Source organism: Tachypleus tridentatus, chromosome 6, assembly GCF_004210375.1.
Source record: "Tachypleus tridentatus isolate NWPU-2018 chromosome 6, ASM421037v1, whole genome shotgun sequence".
NCBI classification, from domain to species: Eukaryota; Metazoa; Arthropoda; class Merostomata; order Xiphosura; family Limulidae; genus Tachypleus; species Tachypleus tridentatus.
In genome coordinates, this window is record NC_134830.1 from 18,471,124 (window position 1) to 18,485,814 (window position 14,691).

The window sequence follows — 14,691 nt, forward strand, 5'->3', positions numbered from 1 at the left end:
AAAACACCTCTGGCCACACTCTGAAGAAGGCAACACAGATATTATATTACATACTGCTTAAAGATAGTCTAACCTTCAGATCTTTTTCCAGCCATTGGTATTGCTCTACTATCTGTCTCCAGCCGTAGTTTGTGAAATAATAAAACTCAGTGGAGAAGCCTATGACGTGAGCAGGCCCAATATCAAAACTACAAAAAAAAAAAGAAAAAAAAAAGAGAGAGAGAAATAAGATGTTTACCTGCATCAAATAACTACGAGTTAAAGTAAACGATTTTACACTTATTTTTCTAATGGTTATAAGTTTATATTCAGTACATATATTACAAACCTCATGTGATTGGAAGTTGGTTCACAAGTGTATTTTTTACCTTATTTGAAAAGGAAGAAAAGCAGTTAAAAATAAAACTTCTGAATTGCATAATAACAATACAAATTCCTGACTAAGTCACTATTGTTGAAAAATGTAACTTTTATATAAAAAACACCGGCCTAGCAATAACGGTAAATGTACTTTGGCAACGTGTGTTGAGTTGAACTGAGTGAAGTCGTGAAAATGTCAATCAATTGTAAACCGAAGAATTGTAAGTGAATTAAATTTCCTGAAGTCCTTTAAAACGGTAAAGATATTTATTTATTGAGTGTAAAATTCATGTATAAAATGCAGCCCATTGCAAGAGTCACTCGTTTTTTTTTCTTCAGTATTATAATACACTGTTTGTTTTGAATTTCGCACAAAGCTACTCGAGGGCTATTTGCGCTAGTCATCCCTAATTTAGCAGTGTAAGACTAGGGGGAAGATAGCTAGTTATCACCACCCACCGCTAAATTTTGGGCTACTCTTTTACCAACGAATAGTGGGACTAACCATCCCATTATAACGCCCTCATGGCTGAAAGGGCAAGTATGTTTGGTGCGACGGGGATTCGAACCCGCGACCCTCAAGTTAGGAGTCGAACGCCTTAACCACCTGGCCATGTCAATATTATAAGAATTTCAAATAAGCATAAATTATGATAATAAAACATAAGTAACTTGAATATGCAAGGAAATCACATTATTCGGATTTAAGTAGGTTTTCAAATAAAATGTATTTACAGTGTTTCTTTTTTATGCATTGAAAATACACGTCTTTCACAAATAAACTTTTCAACTGTTATTCTTTTGCTTGTTTTTAAAAAGAGCTCTTTGTACCAGCCGTTCCTAATTTTGAGTAGTCAAGGAGTTGGCGGTGGGTGATGATGACTAGCTGCCTTCCCTCTAGTCTTACACTGCTAAATTAGGGACAGCTAACGCAGATAGCTCTCGTGTAGCTTTGCGCGAAATTCAAACCAAACCTAATTTTGAGTTGACAGACTACAAGGAAAGTAAACAGTTAACAGTGTTCACCGCCAACTCATGGACTACGATAATCAAATAGTATGATTCGATCGGTACTCTTATAACCCCTCAAGACCCAAAGTTTGGACACGCGAGTCATGAGCCCTCTGATCTTTGGCCTGGCCTGCTGAGCTCGTGGCCACCCGCCAGGATCAATGCGGCTGTACCGCTTATTTTTATCTAATATTGTCCGTGAGTCGGCAAAAGCACTGATAAGAAACTAAGGCGTTGAATTTTGTTTGTTAAACAATGATTAATTATGGGAAATATTACGGTAGCAATTGTTAGTAATTTTATCTGTTATATAATATGTACAAACTAAAACTGGTACTGAACATAAAAAGTGCAATACAACTAAAATATTTCAACAACATTTTCATTTTAGGGTAATAAAACAAATATATATTGTTATGAACTAGCATGTTGTTATCATTTTGTGCATTTTTATTTCCATAACTTATTAAAAAAACAAAAAACTGATCTACTATACGGCATGGCAGTTACAATGTTCTACTCACACTCTGCGGGTCGTGAGTTCAAATGTCTTTATCGAACATGCTCGGCCTTTTGCCGGTCAATCTTATTTTACATTGGTAAAGAGTAGCACAATAATTGGAAGTGAGTGGGTTTTACAGAGTTTAGTAGTTTTCTTCCATGAACTCAGTCATTTCTAAATTAGACGTAAAACGCAGATAGCCTTTGAGTAGCTTTGCACGAAATTCAACAAATAAACAAATCTACCATTTAAGTAGTGTTTGTTACTTTTTATAGCTGTGCATTAGAATTTTAACTGTAAATGCCTCACTCTCATTCGTGATTCTGGAAGAATTGTAACCGTTCTAAATCTTTTACCATCACTTATGTGCGCCCCCCCCCTCAGAAAAAAACGCCTGAAAAACTTGTCATCTATATATAAAATTTAAAATATTTCTGTTTGGTTGTTTGCTTGCTTGTTTGTCTGCCACGTTAACTGCATAGATTACACTTCTCTTACGTGAAGGTGCGCAAAAGGGCAATTTTTCCCTGATGTACGCGCCTATCGTCTGCTTGCCAACCGATAATTTCATCGTTGACATATACATTACACAACTAAATTCTACGCAGACTTTTGGTAAGTTTGAGTTACCATTTAATTTAGAATATAGCATTGTAGGCCTGTTTAGTTATAGATCATTAACTGTACCTCTACTAATACATTATATATTTAGCTTCATACAGAAAAGAAATACATGCAGAATTAGAATGTTGTGTACCAAAAAGCAACAGTAACCCTAACCTATAAAGTCAGTTTATGCTGTTTATAATAAAATAGACTACGTGAAAAGAGTAATACTTGTATTACAATATATATTATGTAAAACAAGATTAAAATAAAGTGATCGAACGTCTTCTGTTCTACTTTTTCTCTTCGTTGTTGATACCTGGATATAATTTTTTATGCATTATAAAATGCAGTATTGCATTTTCTTTGTAGTATATGTTATACATCGATGTCAGAATATGAATACGGTATCTCATTCATAAAAATATATTAAATTTACCTTAACGTAAATTCCACACATTATTACATATATATTTACGTTTTGATATTTAATATTTAATGCCCGCGGTATGTCTACGGATTTACAACGCTAAAATCAGGGGTTCGATTCCTCTCGAAGGGCTCAGCAGATAGCCCAACGTGGCTTTGCTATAAGAATTGTTTTTTGTTTGTTTGTTTTTGAATTTCGCACAAAGCTACTCGAGGGCTATTTGTGCTAGCCGCCCTAATTTAGCAGTGTAAGACTAGAGGGAATGCAACTAGTCATGTCATCACCACCCACCGCCAACTCTTGGGCTACTCTTTTACCAACGAATAGTGGGATTAACCGTCACATTATAACGCCCCCACGGCTAAAAGGGCGAGCATGTTTGGCACAACGGGGATGTGAACTCGCGACCCTCAGATTACGAGTCGCACGCCTTAACGCGCTTGGCCATGCCGGGCAAATACTAAGAGGAAGTTTATGTAAAAGTCTTTAATTGACAACCGGTGAACTTAAACAATCTCCAACATCTGACAAGTTTCGTACACGAGTTTAATGTGTTCAAATGACCAGGTGGTTAGGGCACTCCACCAGCAATGGATTCGAATCCCCGTCACACCAAAACATGTTCGCCCTTTGAGTTGTGGGATAATTATATGTAACGGTACTGTTACTTTACACATAGCTAAAGAGTTGAGTATTTTCGAAAGTATGTGATTGAAAGAGTGTTCAGAACTAAAGAAAACTTGTGGATTCACAAAATACATTCAGAACTGAGTCAACAAAATGGCTTCATGTTTGTTTGTTTTTTGAAAAAAGGAAACAAAAAGCAACACAAACCTGAAAAAATGGTTGTTCATCTTCCCAGTTTTTTCTACCATAGAAAATCTGTTGACATAGTTGGAGAAGTTACTATATCAGGAAAAACAATGTATATACAAAACACATTTTAAAAACGATATACAATATATATATATATATATATACACATAATTTATATTAAAGTGTCTGAAACTAATCAGTATATAGTATCATTTAGCTCGTAAGTCTTCCTCTTGATGAAACAGTATATCTCAGTAATATAAAATAAGCTGATAACACATTCATAAATGGTAAAAAGTCAAGCAGTAACACATATATATTTTTAGTATATAGTCTTAAAACTTTTCACTGCACGAGTCACGCTACCCTCACGTGAAGGTGCGCAAAACGGAAAACTTTTCGCTGATTTACATATCTATCGTCTGCTTTCCAAACCGGTAATTTTATTGTTAACATACACATATATATATAACGCAAATAAATTCTATACAAACTTGTGCTAAAGCACCCCGCTAATACAGTGGTAAGTCTACGGACTTACAACGCTACAATCAGGGGTTCGTTTCCCCTTGTTGGGTTCAGCAGATAACCCAATATATCTCTGCTATAAGAAACCACACATACTTTTGGTAAGTTTGAGCTAACATTTAATTCAGAACATAACATTATAGGCTTAATTACTTGTAGATAATAAACTATATATATATACTAATGCGTCATATATTTAAATTCACACACAAAAGAAATGTATGCAGAATTAAAATGTTGTGTGTGAAAAACTAAATAGCAGGCCAGCTTATAAAATAAAATTACGCTCTCCACCATAAAACAGACTACATGAAAAGAGTAAGGTTTACATAATAATTCTTATTGTGTAAAATGAGATTAAAGTTAAGTTAGCGAATATATTTTATTTTACTTTTTTCCTCCAGGTGGTTGATATCTGTATATTTTTAGTATATTTAATTCACCAATTCATGATTTGAATATGGTATCACATTTATAAAAAAATATATATATTTAATTTACATTATCGCCTTTTCTTATAGCGAAGTCACATCAGGCTACGTGCTGATGCCTCCCACACGGAATCGAACCCCTAATTTTAGCGTTATAAATCCAGAGACATACCGCTGTACTAACGGGGGTCGAGATTTATGTTAAAGCAAATGCAACATAATTTTCCATCTCAGTTTACGTTTGAAATTTTAATATTTATAAAGGGATGATAGGGTGGGGAGGAATAGAGCTAGGCTGATCCTGTGAGTCAAAATCGGTACTCATACGTGTAAAATATAATCTAAATATTCTTAAGACAGGTCTGTTTATTCATAACAGTGAAGGGAAAACAAAAACATCGTTCGAAAAAAGTGAAGATTAAAAACAGGTTCGTAGTTTATTTTAAAAATCACAATATATGTTTCACATATCAAAATATTGATGGAAAATAGTGTGGTGTGTGTGTTTTCTTATAGCAAAGCGTCATCGCGTTATCTGCTGTGTTCCAATCTGAAGCAGTTTTGACCGCTCAAGCCTTTAGGTCCAATCATACCTATAACAGAATATCTTCAAACAAGTGAACCTGATTTAATTCTGGCTTGGAGATAAATACAGGAATATATAGTTCAACTGAGACCACTGAGGGACGACATGTAAAGTATTGTAGCTAAAGCAGATGAATTTGCCAGACAAATGAACGAAGGAAATTTTGTACAACATTGATTGGCTAGATCTGTGAAATGTTGAAAATGTGATAAAGTCAAGGTGTCAGCTGAATTACCTGCCAGAAGGAAGAGAAACGAAAAACTAAATATGATGAAGCAATATGTGTGGAAGGTGAAACAGCTACATGCAGGATTGACACTTTTAATGTGATATTTGATCAAGCAATAGGAAGTCTGACTAGAAGAACCACAGAACATGCAGTGTATGACCTAAAGTGTTTTGCTGGGGTAAAGAAAGCTCTTGTCTGCCATATCACTGAATAAAATAGTTCATGTCACACCTAGATTATACAAAAGTAACATCTGAAGTTATTCGAAGTTTATAAGACTAGTACACTGCCTTGGAAAAGGAATAGGTAACACTGCTGATACATCTGAGACTGAACACAGAGTAGAATGACGTAATTTTATACAAAACGTCTCAGAAGAGCAGATGGTGTTTTACGTGTGCCTTTCACTTGCTTAAGAACTACATTCTATACTGAAACTATATGACAACTTACGTAAAGTATATCACTTTCTTCCGTGAGAGGCGCAGACAGCCTAGTTGCTTTGTGTAATAAAACACCAAACCACTGTGAGAGACGTTTCTGTAAGCTAAACATAAAAACAAGACTGGGGAGTTTGTTGACGGTAGAGCATCTCGAAGCACTGATGCTCATAAGCACTGAAGACAGCATTCTAGCTGAGACACTAACCAAACAAAGCATAGACATGCTCTCAAAATGATATGATGAACTCAAACAGCTCCTGGTGTATTGAATTCAGATCTAAAGATACTGTTAAAACACACACACATGGTAATAACTATATTTACATTTTCATACACACCAGTTCTCTTTGAGAAGACTAGTTTTACATGACTTTCGTACACTACTGAACATAATAATATTATGTGTAATATGTTATATTAAGAGTTAAAGGCAGTCGTTAAAAATAAAAGCAAAATTATTATGGTAAGAGATATTTTTTTTTGCTAGTTAAGGATACTTCACTCATAGTCTGATAAAATGTAAGAAAAATATACAATGCAGTTTGATACATTTTTTACAATTATTAGGTCACCTGTAATAAGCTGGCAACTGCATCAAACTATAGCATTTGAACTGTACCTGCTTATTGCGCATCTCTGTAAACAAAGCCTTTTGTTTAATACCAGGAATAATGGAAGAAAAATATAACTGAAATACTGTAATATAACCTTTTTACTTTTGTGATATTCTCAGGTTCAATTTTTGATATTCCCCATCAAGTAACTATGTAATAAACGCAGAATACTGATAGGCTCTCCAGGCAAAAATATTGAAAGCAGAAATCTGACTTTCTATAATTTCAACTGAATTTCAAGCAATAAAAGAGACAGAATTATGGAACCCATGCCAGATATATAACTCCAAGTTCTTTTCTCAAGGAACAAAAACACCCTAAAAATTATCTTGAAACAAAAGTTGGGTTTTAAAATATGCGATGAAGGCATTTAAAAATACTTTTCAAGCTAGGTATCACAGTTTGTATTCCTGAATAAAGTTGGTTGGGCATTTTAGTGGGTAGTGAGCTGGACTGTAGATCAGAAGGTCAAAGGTGCGGCACTCAGGCACACCTTGCATTTTCTGACTTCTTCTTCCTATGAATACTCCTATTTCATTTAGTCTGAGCCTATGCAGTTTCCCATAACGTGTGGGAAAGTAAATTGTTTTGTTTGTTTGTTTTGTATTTTGCGCAAAGCTACTTGAGGGCTGTCTGTGCTAGCCGTTCCTAATTTATCAGTGTAAGACTAGAGGAAAGGCAGCTAGTCATCACTACCCACCGCCAACTCTTGGGCTACTCTTTTACCAACGAATAGTGGGATTGACCGGCCCCTACGGCTGAAAGGGCGAGCCTGTTTGGTGCGAGCGGGATGGGAACCCGCGACCGTCGGATTACCAGTCGAACGCCTTAACACACTTGGCCATGCCGGGCTTAAGTAAACTGTTATGTTGGTCTTGTTCTAGCTATATTTCTTGATGACGAGAAACCCACTTTAAATAAAATCTATCTCAGAACGGCTGATATGGGTATTTACACTTTTATTGATAAGGAGAGAACAACATTTCGACCTTCCTACATCATCCTCAGGTTAAGAAAGTGAGAGTTTGCAAGTGACCGTTGCCGGATACATGTCTTAGGGACGAGAGTATAAACGGGTATGGGACTATAGGGGGCGTTGCAGTGGGATGTTAGGTTATTAATTAGTATAGGCATAAAGGTGTTCCTTTATATTGGTTTAATTTTGGTTTTAGTTACTGTATAAGTAGGGCTTCTTTGAATTTGTGTTTGTTTATGTTTGTTTCCCTACTTAGTATCTGGGTATTTTCTATGGATAAGTTGTGTTTATTTGATTTGCAATGTTCAAAAACGTGTGAAATTGTTGTTTTTTTTTGTATTCTCAGAATCTAGTTTCCATTTTTCTGCTCGTTTCTTTAATATAAAAGTCGTAGCAGTTGTTGCATTGTATTTTATAAATTATGGTGGTGTTGTGTTTGTCAGTATAGTTTTTACATAGTATAGACTTTAGTTTTGTACCTAGTGTTTGAATAAATTTGGTATTTACTGGAATGTTGTGTTACATTATAAGTTTTTTTTCCAAATGTTGGTTATTTTTCGCCGATGTCGGGAACATGTGGTATTCAGCAGTACAAGGTTTTGTAGTTTGTTGTTGATCTAGGTGTGTGCGTATAATTTTTTCCACGGTTTTTTGAGGAAGTTTGTTGATGTTGATGAAGTGTTGTTTTTTTTTGTTCATTCCATCGTTAGTTTTATCAGGTGAGTGTAGTTTAGTGGCTGTGTTTATTTGGTTTCTTAACACGTTGAGTTTTTGTTTTATTTCATGTGCTGAGTCCCAGGGAATGTATAATCCAGTATGGGTGATTTTTCTGTGGATTTCTGTTTTTACTTTTGTATCAGTTCTAGTGATCTTGAGGTTAAGAAATGCTATTTGACTAGTTTTTTCCTGTTCACAGGTGAACTTAATGTTGGGGTGTACCGAGTTAATGTGACTTAAAAAAACTAAGTGTGTGTTCTGTAGATGTGAATCCTGCAATTGTATCATCAACATACCTCTACCACTATAGTTGTGGATGTAAGGCTGAATTGATCGCTTGAGATTCAATCTCTGTCATGAAAATGTTGATGACACGGGATTCCCCATACTTAGGTAATTTATTTGCAGGTAGTATTTGTTATTGAACACAAAATTAGTTTTGGTGGTAATGAATTCCGTAATGGTTACTAATTGGTTACTGGGGATGTGTATCAATGGGTTGGGGTCTTGGATATAAATTTCTAAGGCTATCTTGCAGACTTCAGTTATGAGGAGTTCTGCGAAGAGGGAGATTACATCAAAACTGGCCATTAAGGCTTTATGGTTAAGTTGATTAAGAATATATTCAAAGTTAAAAAAGTCTTTGAAAAAGGAGTCAGCCTGGCTATTTTTGTTGTTCTTTAGAGATAGTGTCTGTTCTTTTCGTGGGAGTGTGGCTGAAATGCTTAAAATTGTCCACCAAGGTCAACAAAAGCAATGTTTTTCATTAGCAAAGTAGGTGAAACTTTGAGGCTGAAGCCTCCTTTATGTTGAATGAGAATTATAATTCACGAGGTAGTGCTGGTTGAAATGGGCAAATCTGATGTTTCCGGTTCACTAAGAAGCGTTAAACGTGCACAGTTATACGAGGTGTTTTAAGCGAGATGATTCACAGGAAGAAAACTTAACTGACTCATAGAACCAGAGAAGATGACCATCCTGTATCATATGCGAGTATTGTTTATTTCGAATTACACATCATGTCCAGTTTGTTTTTCTTAGCTTAAAACTCAGCCATTTTATGTCTTATCATGCTGAATTATAATTATACAGTGGACCTATCTAATATTTCTAGGTTATCAGTTAATATCAGAATACCACAGAGGATCACTTCCAAATTTCACTAGACCTTATGGTCGAGCCTCCAGTGTTGGCATACTCATTACAGTACTTTGAACTATAGTAATAGCGTACTTAGAATAATGTTATCGCAGTTGTAGGATGAAGTATAATGTGTAGTAGCATACACTAACAGCTTCTGAATACTAATTATGCATGGCCAAAAAGTTGAAGTTGTAGTCTTTGTCCAGCACTGTCTGTATGGTAGAAAGCTTACATTTAGAGTAGACCATTTATAAAGTACAAAAGACAATTGTCCTTATTGGGACGTTGTGTAAGTTGAAAATTAACAGTCTGTAAATACAATAAAATCGGTTTCAGTCAGAGAAAGCACCATTTTATTGCTACTTGTATTAATAGTCATTTTCATTAAAAAATAATCTATCCCCTTATGTACCATTGGACAAAAAAAACACTGGTTACTTTTGTACACTGAGTGTAACTTTACAGCTATCTTTCTAATGGGCAAACTAGGTGTTTTCTCCAGAGAACCATGCAGAAGCAATAAGTAACTAAAGCAAAATTAACTTAATATATGTTTTGAATGGGTTATGTAAAAACGATACAAACCTATAATAAAAAAATATACATTCATAAAGAGGGAATGGAATTACAGGAGATTTCATTAGTGACTGGATACCATCAATAATCCTTTAGAATATTTGTAAAGAGCACTTGTAGGACCCAAATCTAACCTGAGTAGGGTGAAGTGTACCCAATATAGACTGAGGAAAGTTCCACAGATACACATAATCTGTGACACTTGCCTAAGGACTTAGAAGTGTAGGATAGCGTGATGTGCCAGACCATTGTTATCAACCACTGGGGTTTGGTACTTGACCTGTGTTGTAGCTAGTAATCGATAGGGTTCTGAGGCAGATAACATTTGAGTCAAGATTGTTGGTTTTTCTTTTCAGAGAATATCCATAGATATTTTTTGTTCCTGTTCCAAAGGCTGAATAATGTAAATCAAATGTGCTGGTTGTTGTGAATTATTCCACTACGTGAATAAAAGCGTATCTCTTGACTGATATTGATACTTCAGCACAATATATACCTAATATGTTTGGTAGAACATTGGATAGCCCGGTTTAACACAGCGAAAGAAATTAACATGGATGAGGGAGTTAATTACAATAACTAGCTGTTATCTGGATTGGGTAAAATATTTATTGCAGTGGATTGTTTGTTTGTTTGTTTTGAATTAACCACAAAGCTACACAGTGGGCTATCTGTGCTCTGCCAACCACGGGTATCGAAACCCGGATATTAGCGTTGTAAGTCCGCAGACATACCGCTGAGCCACTGGGGGGCTTATTACAGTCGAAATGTGCACTTTTTATATTATCAATCTTGTTTTATAGTTTGCCTAAATGGGTTATACAAACTAACAAGAGGACGTTTATAAAGTTTTTTAATACTAATTGAACCAACTGAGATGAAAACTTGTAGTTCATTATGATGGTGTACCATGCCACAGAACAGAAACCGATTAATTGTTTGTTAAACCTGCTCATATTAAGTAGGGACATATCGTTCTTTCAGGATGTACCACAGTAACTTATGAGAAGTGTTCAAGGTCTGCAGTAGCTAACGTGTATGTGCTTGCAAACCAATGCTATGAAAGAAATGTTACAATGAAACTGTCAAGGAATGCAAGTCACAGAATGAAGAGTGTGGTTATCTTTGATACGTGCTTGTGATATGGAAGAAGCCTAACTCTGGATAGACGGGTCCATATCTAGTATTTCAACAGATTGATTCATTGACTTTCAAGATATGATGAGAGTATGGTGTTTGTGTGGACTATATCAACAAGCGATGACAACATGTTCTGATGAACCTCTCATGCTCTGTATTGACTAATTATCAAAAGTCGAGACTGAAATCACGTTTACAAAATTTCTGATCATAATTGGATAATAAATTTGTTAAACTGAAGACAAACTACAACGAGTACTCTTCAAATTATCGTATGATTGATAAATGCATCTAAAAAGTAGATTGCTTAAATGAAATATGTAGTTACTTACTATTACAGTTGGAAATAATTACATTTATCTTTTAATATATATATATTTTGATTTTCTTACGAAATTGATTCATAGGTATATGGTTAAAGCAGCTCTTATAAAGCTACTCGTTTAAAGCACCTAGCAGTTGACTTATTATTTAGTTACAACATTGTTTTATTTTAATTGTCTTTAACAACATATTATTTTTAAATTAAGTGTACTACTGAGGTGTAGATATTTGAGCTTTCTTTTGATTTTGCAAATTAAAGAGAATGTTTTTGTTTTTGAATTTCGCGCAAAGCCACACGAAGGCTATCTGCGCAAGCCGTCCATAATTTTGTAGTGTAAGACTAGAGGGAAGGCAGTTAGTCATCACCACCCACCGCCAACTCTTGGGCTACTCTTTTACCAACGAATAGTGGGATTGATCGTCACATTATAACGCCCCCACGGCTGAAAGGGCGAACATGTTTGGTGCGACGGGAATTCGAACCCTCGACACTCAGATTACGAATCGAACGCCTTAACCCACCTGGCCATGTTGGGCCGAAATTGAAGTGAAAACGAGAAAGAAACTAGCTTTAGTAACTAAGCAAAGTTATTTATATCAAAAAGATTTGACAATAAACAAATTTTGCTTCTATTGTTGTATACTCCCCGAAAACAATTGTTGTATTTTTGTCTATTGAAATATCTTTTTTACTTTATTCTCATGCTGAGATACCAAAGGCTGGTGCAGCTTCTAGCTTTCTGGGAATCCCTGGTCTAATTTTAAATGTTATGGGGAATCCCTGTGGTATCTAAAATGAAAAGGAGGTTCCAGGAAGATGTGAACAGCAGAACTGATCCAAATCTCAAAGAAAAAATGCCTTACCTTTTGGTAAGTATTAAAATACTTATCTAAAGTCACATTATTTGTGTGTAGTTATCTCGATCTATGTATAGGTTATGCACGTTTCAAGAATTATAGAATCAACAACTTTTATTTCTGATTAAATGATTTTGTGTAATGTTACACATGTATGCACATATACTTTTGTAATTGTGTCTTTCTTTTAAAAAACACATCTGCAATTAATATAATGTTATTAACCCGTATAAATGCATATTTTTGGAGTGGACCAGTTAAACCTGATAAGGGATGCTTAGAACCTTTTGTAAAAGACCGGTTAGATTTCGTTCACGGAAATTGATCAACAATTCACTACACGTGTTGTCTATTAGACAATAGCATTCAACGGTCAGCTGCCCTCTAACTACTCCTTGTAAATAACGATTATTTAATTTTAAAAAGTTTTTATTGTTTGTTTGAAGCTAAGCACAAAGCTACATACCAGTTTCTGGCGTTGAGAGGGCTTTTAAAAAGTACAAAGTTATATGTGGTATATATAAATCGATATACGATTGTAAAGAACACACAGAACAAAATAATAAATACAATCATAATGTGATGCGTACATTGTGATTTGCTAGTGTTATTTCCAACAATGTGCTAGCGTCACGATTATTCTTTTAGCTTGGTGTGCAATAGATTCAACTTTTATCATGTTGTATATGGAAACGATTTTGACAAGCTGACTGTTGGCAATTTATCAACACATAAACAGTGGGCAAGGTTTAAAATGTCCCTTGTGTACACAAAAACAGTTATCAAACACGAACAGTTTACGATTTTACATATTTTGTTTCACCAACTCAAGATACAATATGTAGCGTAGAGGCCTAACATATTTTTTTTTAATTTGTCGTATCTTATTCACCTCTTCTGTGGACTTGAAGCTTCGCCTTTTCAATGCTCTCCTGCACAACTTAAGTCAGCAAACAAAGCAGTACAGTATGGCTTCTTATAACGGTGATGTATAGATAATATTTATGGAGTCCTTTTAACTCGTCATTTAGTAACTTAAATTTAAGAATTCCTGAATTTAGGCATGTGAATAAAATTGATGTTAATATATACGACCAGTTTACATTTTTTGGTCTCGATATAAGAAAATACTTACTAGGCCTGCTCATGGTTCCCGACACAGGTCATATATGGTACATAAGCCGCAATTGGTTCTATTTGTTTCATGAACTCATCTCCTACTCGTGCGTTATCCTGTAAATGAAATAAACAAATATATTTAAACTCGTAGATACTCAGTGTACTATCTGTGCTCAAGGGCCACTCAAGGGCTATCTGTGCTAGCCGTTCCTAATTTAGCAGTGTAAAACTATAGGGAAGGCAGCTGGTCATCACCACCAACCGCCAACGAATAGTGGGATTGACCGTAAATTATAACGCCTCCACGGCTGAAAGGGTGAGAATGTTTGGAGCTATAGGGATTCAAACCAGCGATCCTCAGATTAGGAGTTGAACGCCTTAACCCACCTGACCACAAGTTTGATATTGAAAGTATCAAACAAGTTGTTACCAACTTTTATCGCTGGCCTATTGAAGAATAGTCAAAATCATTTGTCTGATGAATCTAGAGTGCTGCTGAAACTAATAATTAAGATCTGATTAAAATCTTTCAACGCTAGTTCATATTGAAAATAACTTAAATAATTTTTTGTATATTTTTAGCCAACAATGTTATCATTTGATCCTGTAAAAAGGTTTCCTTTTAAGTATTTTATGATTTTAATGAAAACTGTCAATAAATATTTCGTCTGAAAATGAATGGCCCATTTTACATTAAATCTTATTTGACGGAGTTTCCAGAGATATTTACTACATAGATTAGTGCTGAAAAGTGCTGGGTATTAAAATGATCTTACTTGAGAACAAGCGTATATACAAAAAAGAAAATGTGGGGTTGTCTTCAGCTAGGACTCACTTACTCTACTGTTATATTGTTCAGGGGTTTTCATGGTGTATATTTGATCACAAGTTGCGCACCAGTAAAAGTATTTGTGGAATTGATAATTCAACTATATTAGTAAGGTCAAGGGAATAAATATTAAAAAATCCCTTGATGGGATAGAAGACAGTAGTAAGTCGTCAGATTTATAACGCTAAAATCATAAATTCGTATCCTGCTGTGGCTATGCAAAAACAAACACAAATATTAAAAAAATATATTTAACATTATAAAATTTCATTCTAGATTTGATAAATAAAGGTACTTATTAAAACAATTTTCATTTTTAGATCATTTATTCCTGTAACATGAGGTGAAATAAGGCATAATAATGTGTTAAAAATGAAGTTAAAATAAAATTGTACAGTCCTTAAGTAAAGCTCTGATATTGTTAACCCGTACCGCTTTAAAATAATGGCGAAG

At 34.9% G+C, this 14,691-nt stretch overlaps 1 protein-coding gene across 1 annotated transcript in view; it reads right to left on the bottom strand.

The window, feature by feature from the left end:
* The window catches only part of LOC143252027 (acid phosphatase type 7), a 52,787-nt gene that overhangs the window by 11,536 nt on the left and 26,560 nt on the right, over window positions 1-14,691 (bottom strand). The window contains exons 5-7 of the mRNA XM_076503562.1: window positions 13,426-13,523; window positions 3,744-3,815; window positions 74-188 (exon numbers count right to left, since the gene is read on the bottom strand). Coding sequence (XP_076359677.1) covers window positions 74-188; window positions 3,744-3,815; window positions 13,426-13,523 — 285 coding nt within the window. The remainder of the gene's footprint in view (window positions 1-73; window positions 189-3,743; window positions 3,816-13,425; window positions 13,524-14,691) is intronic.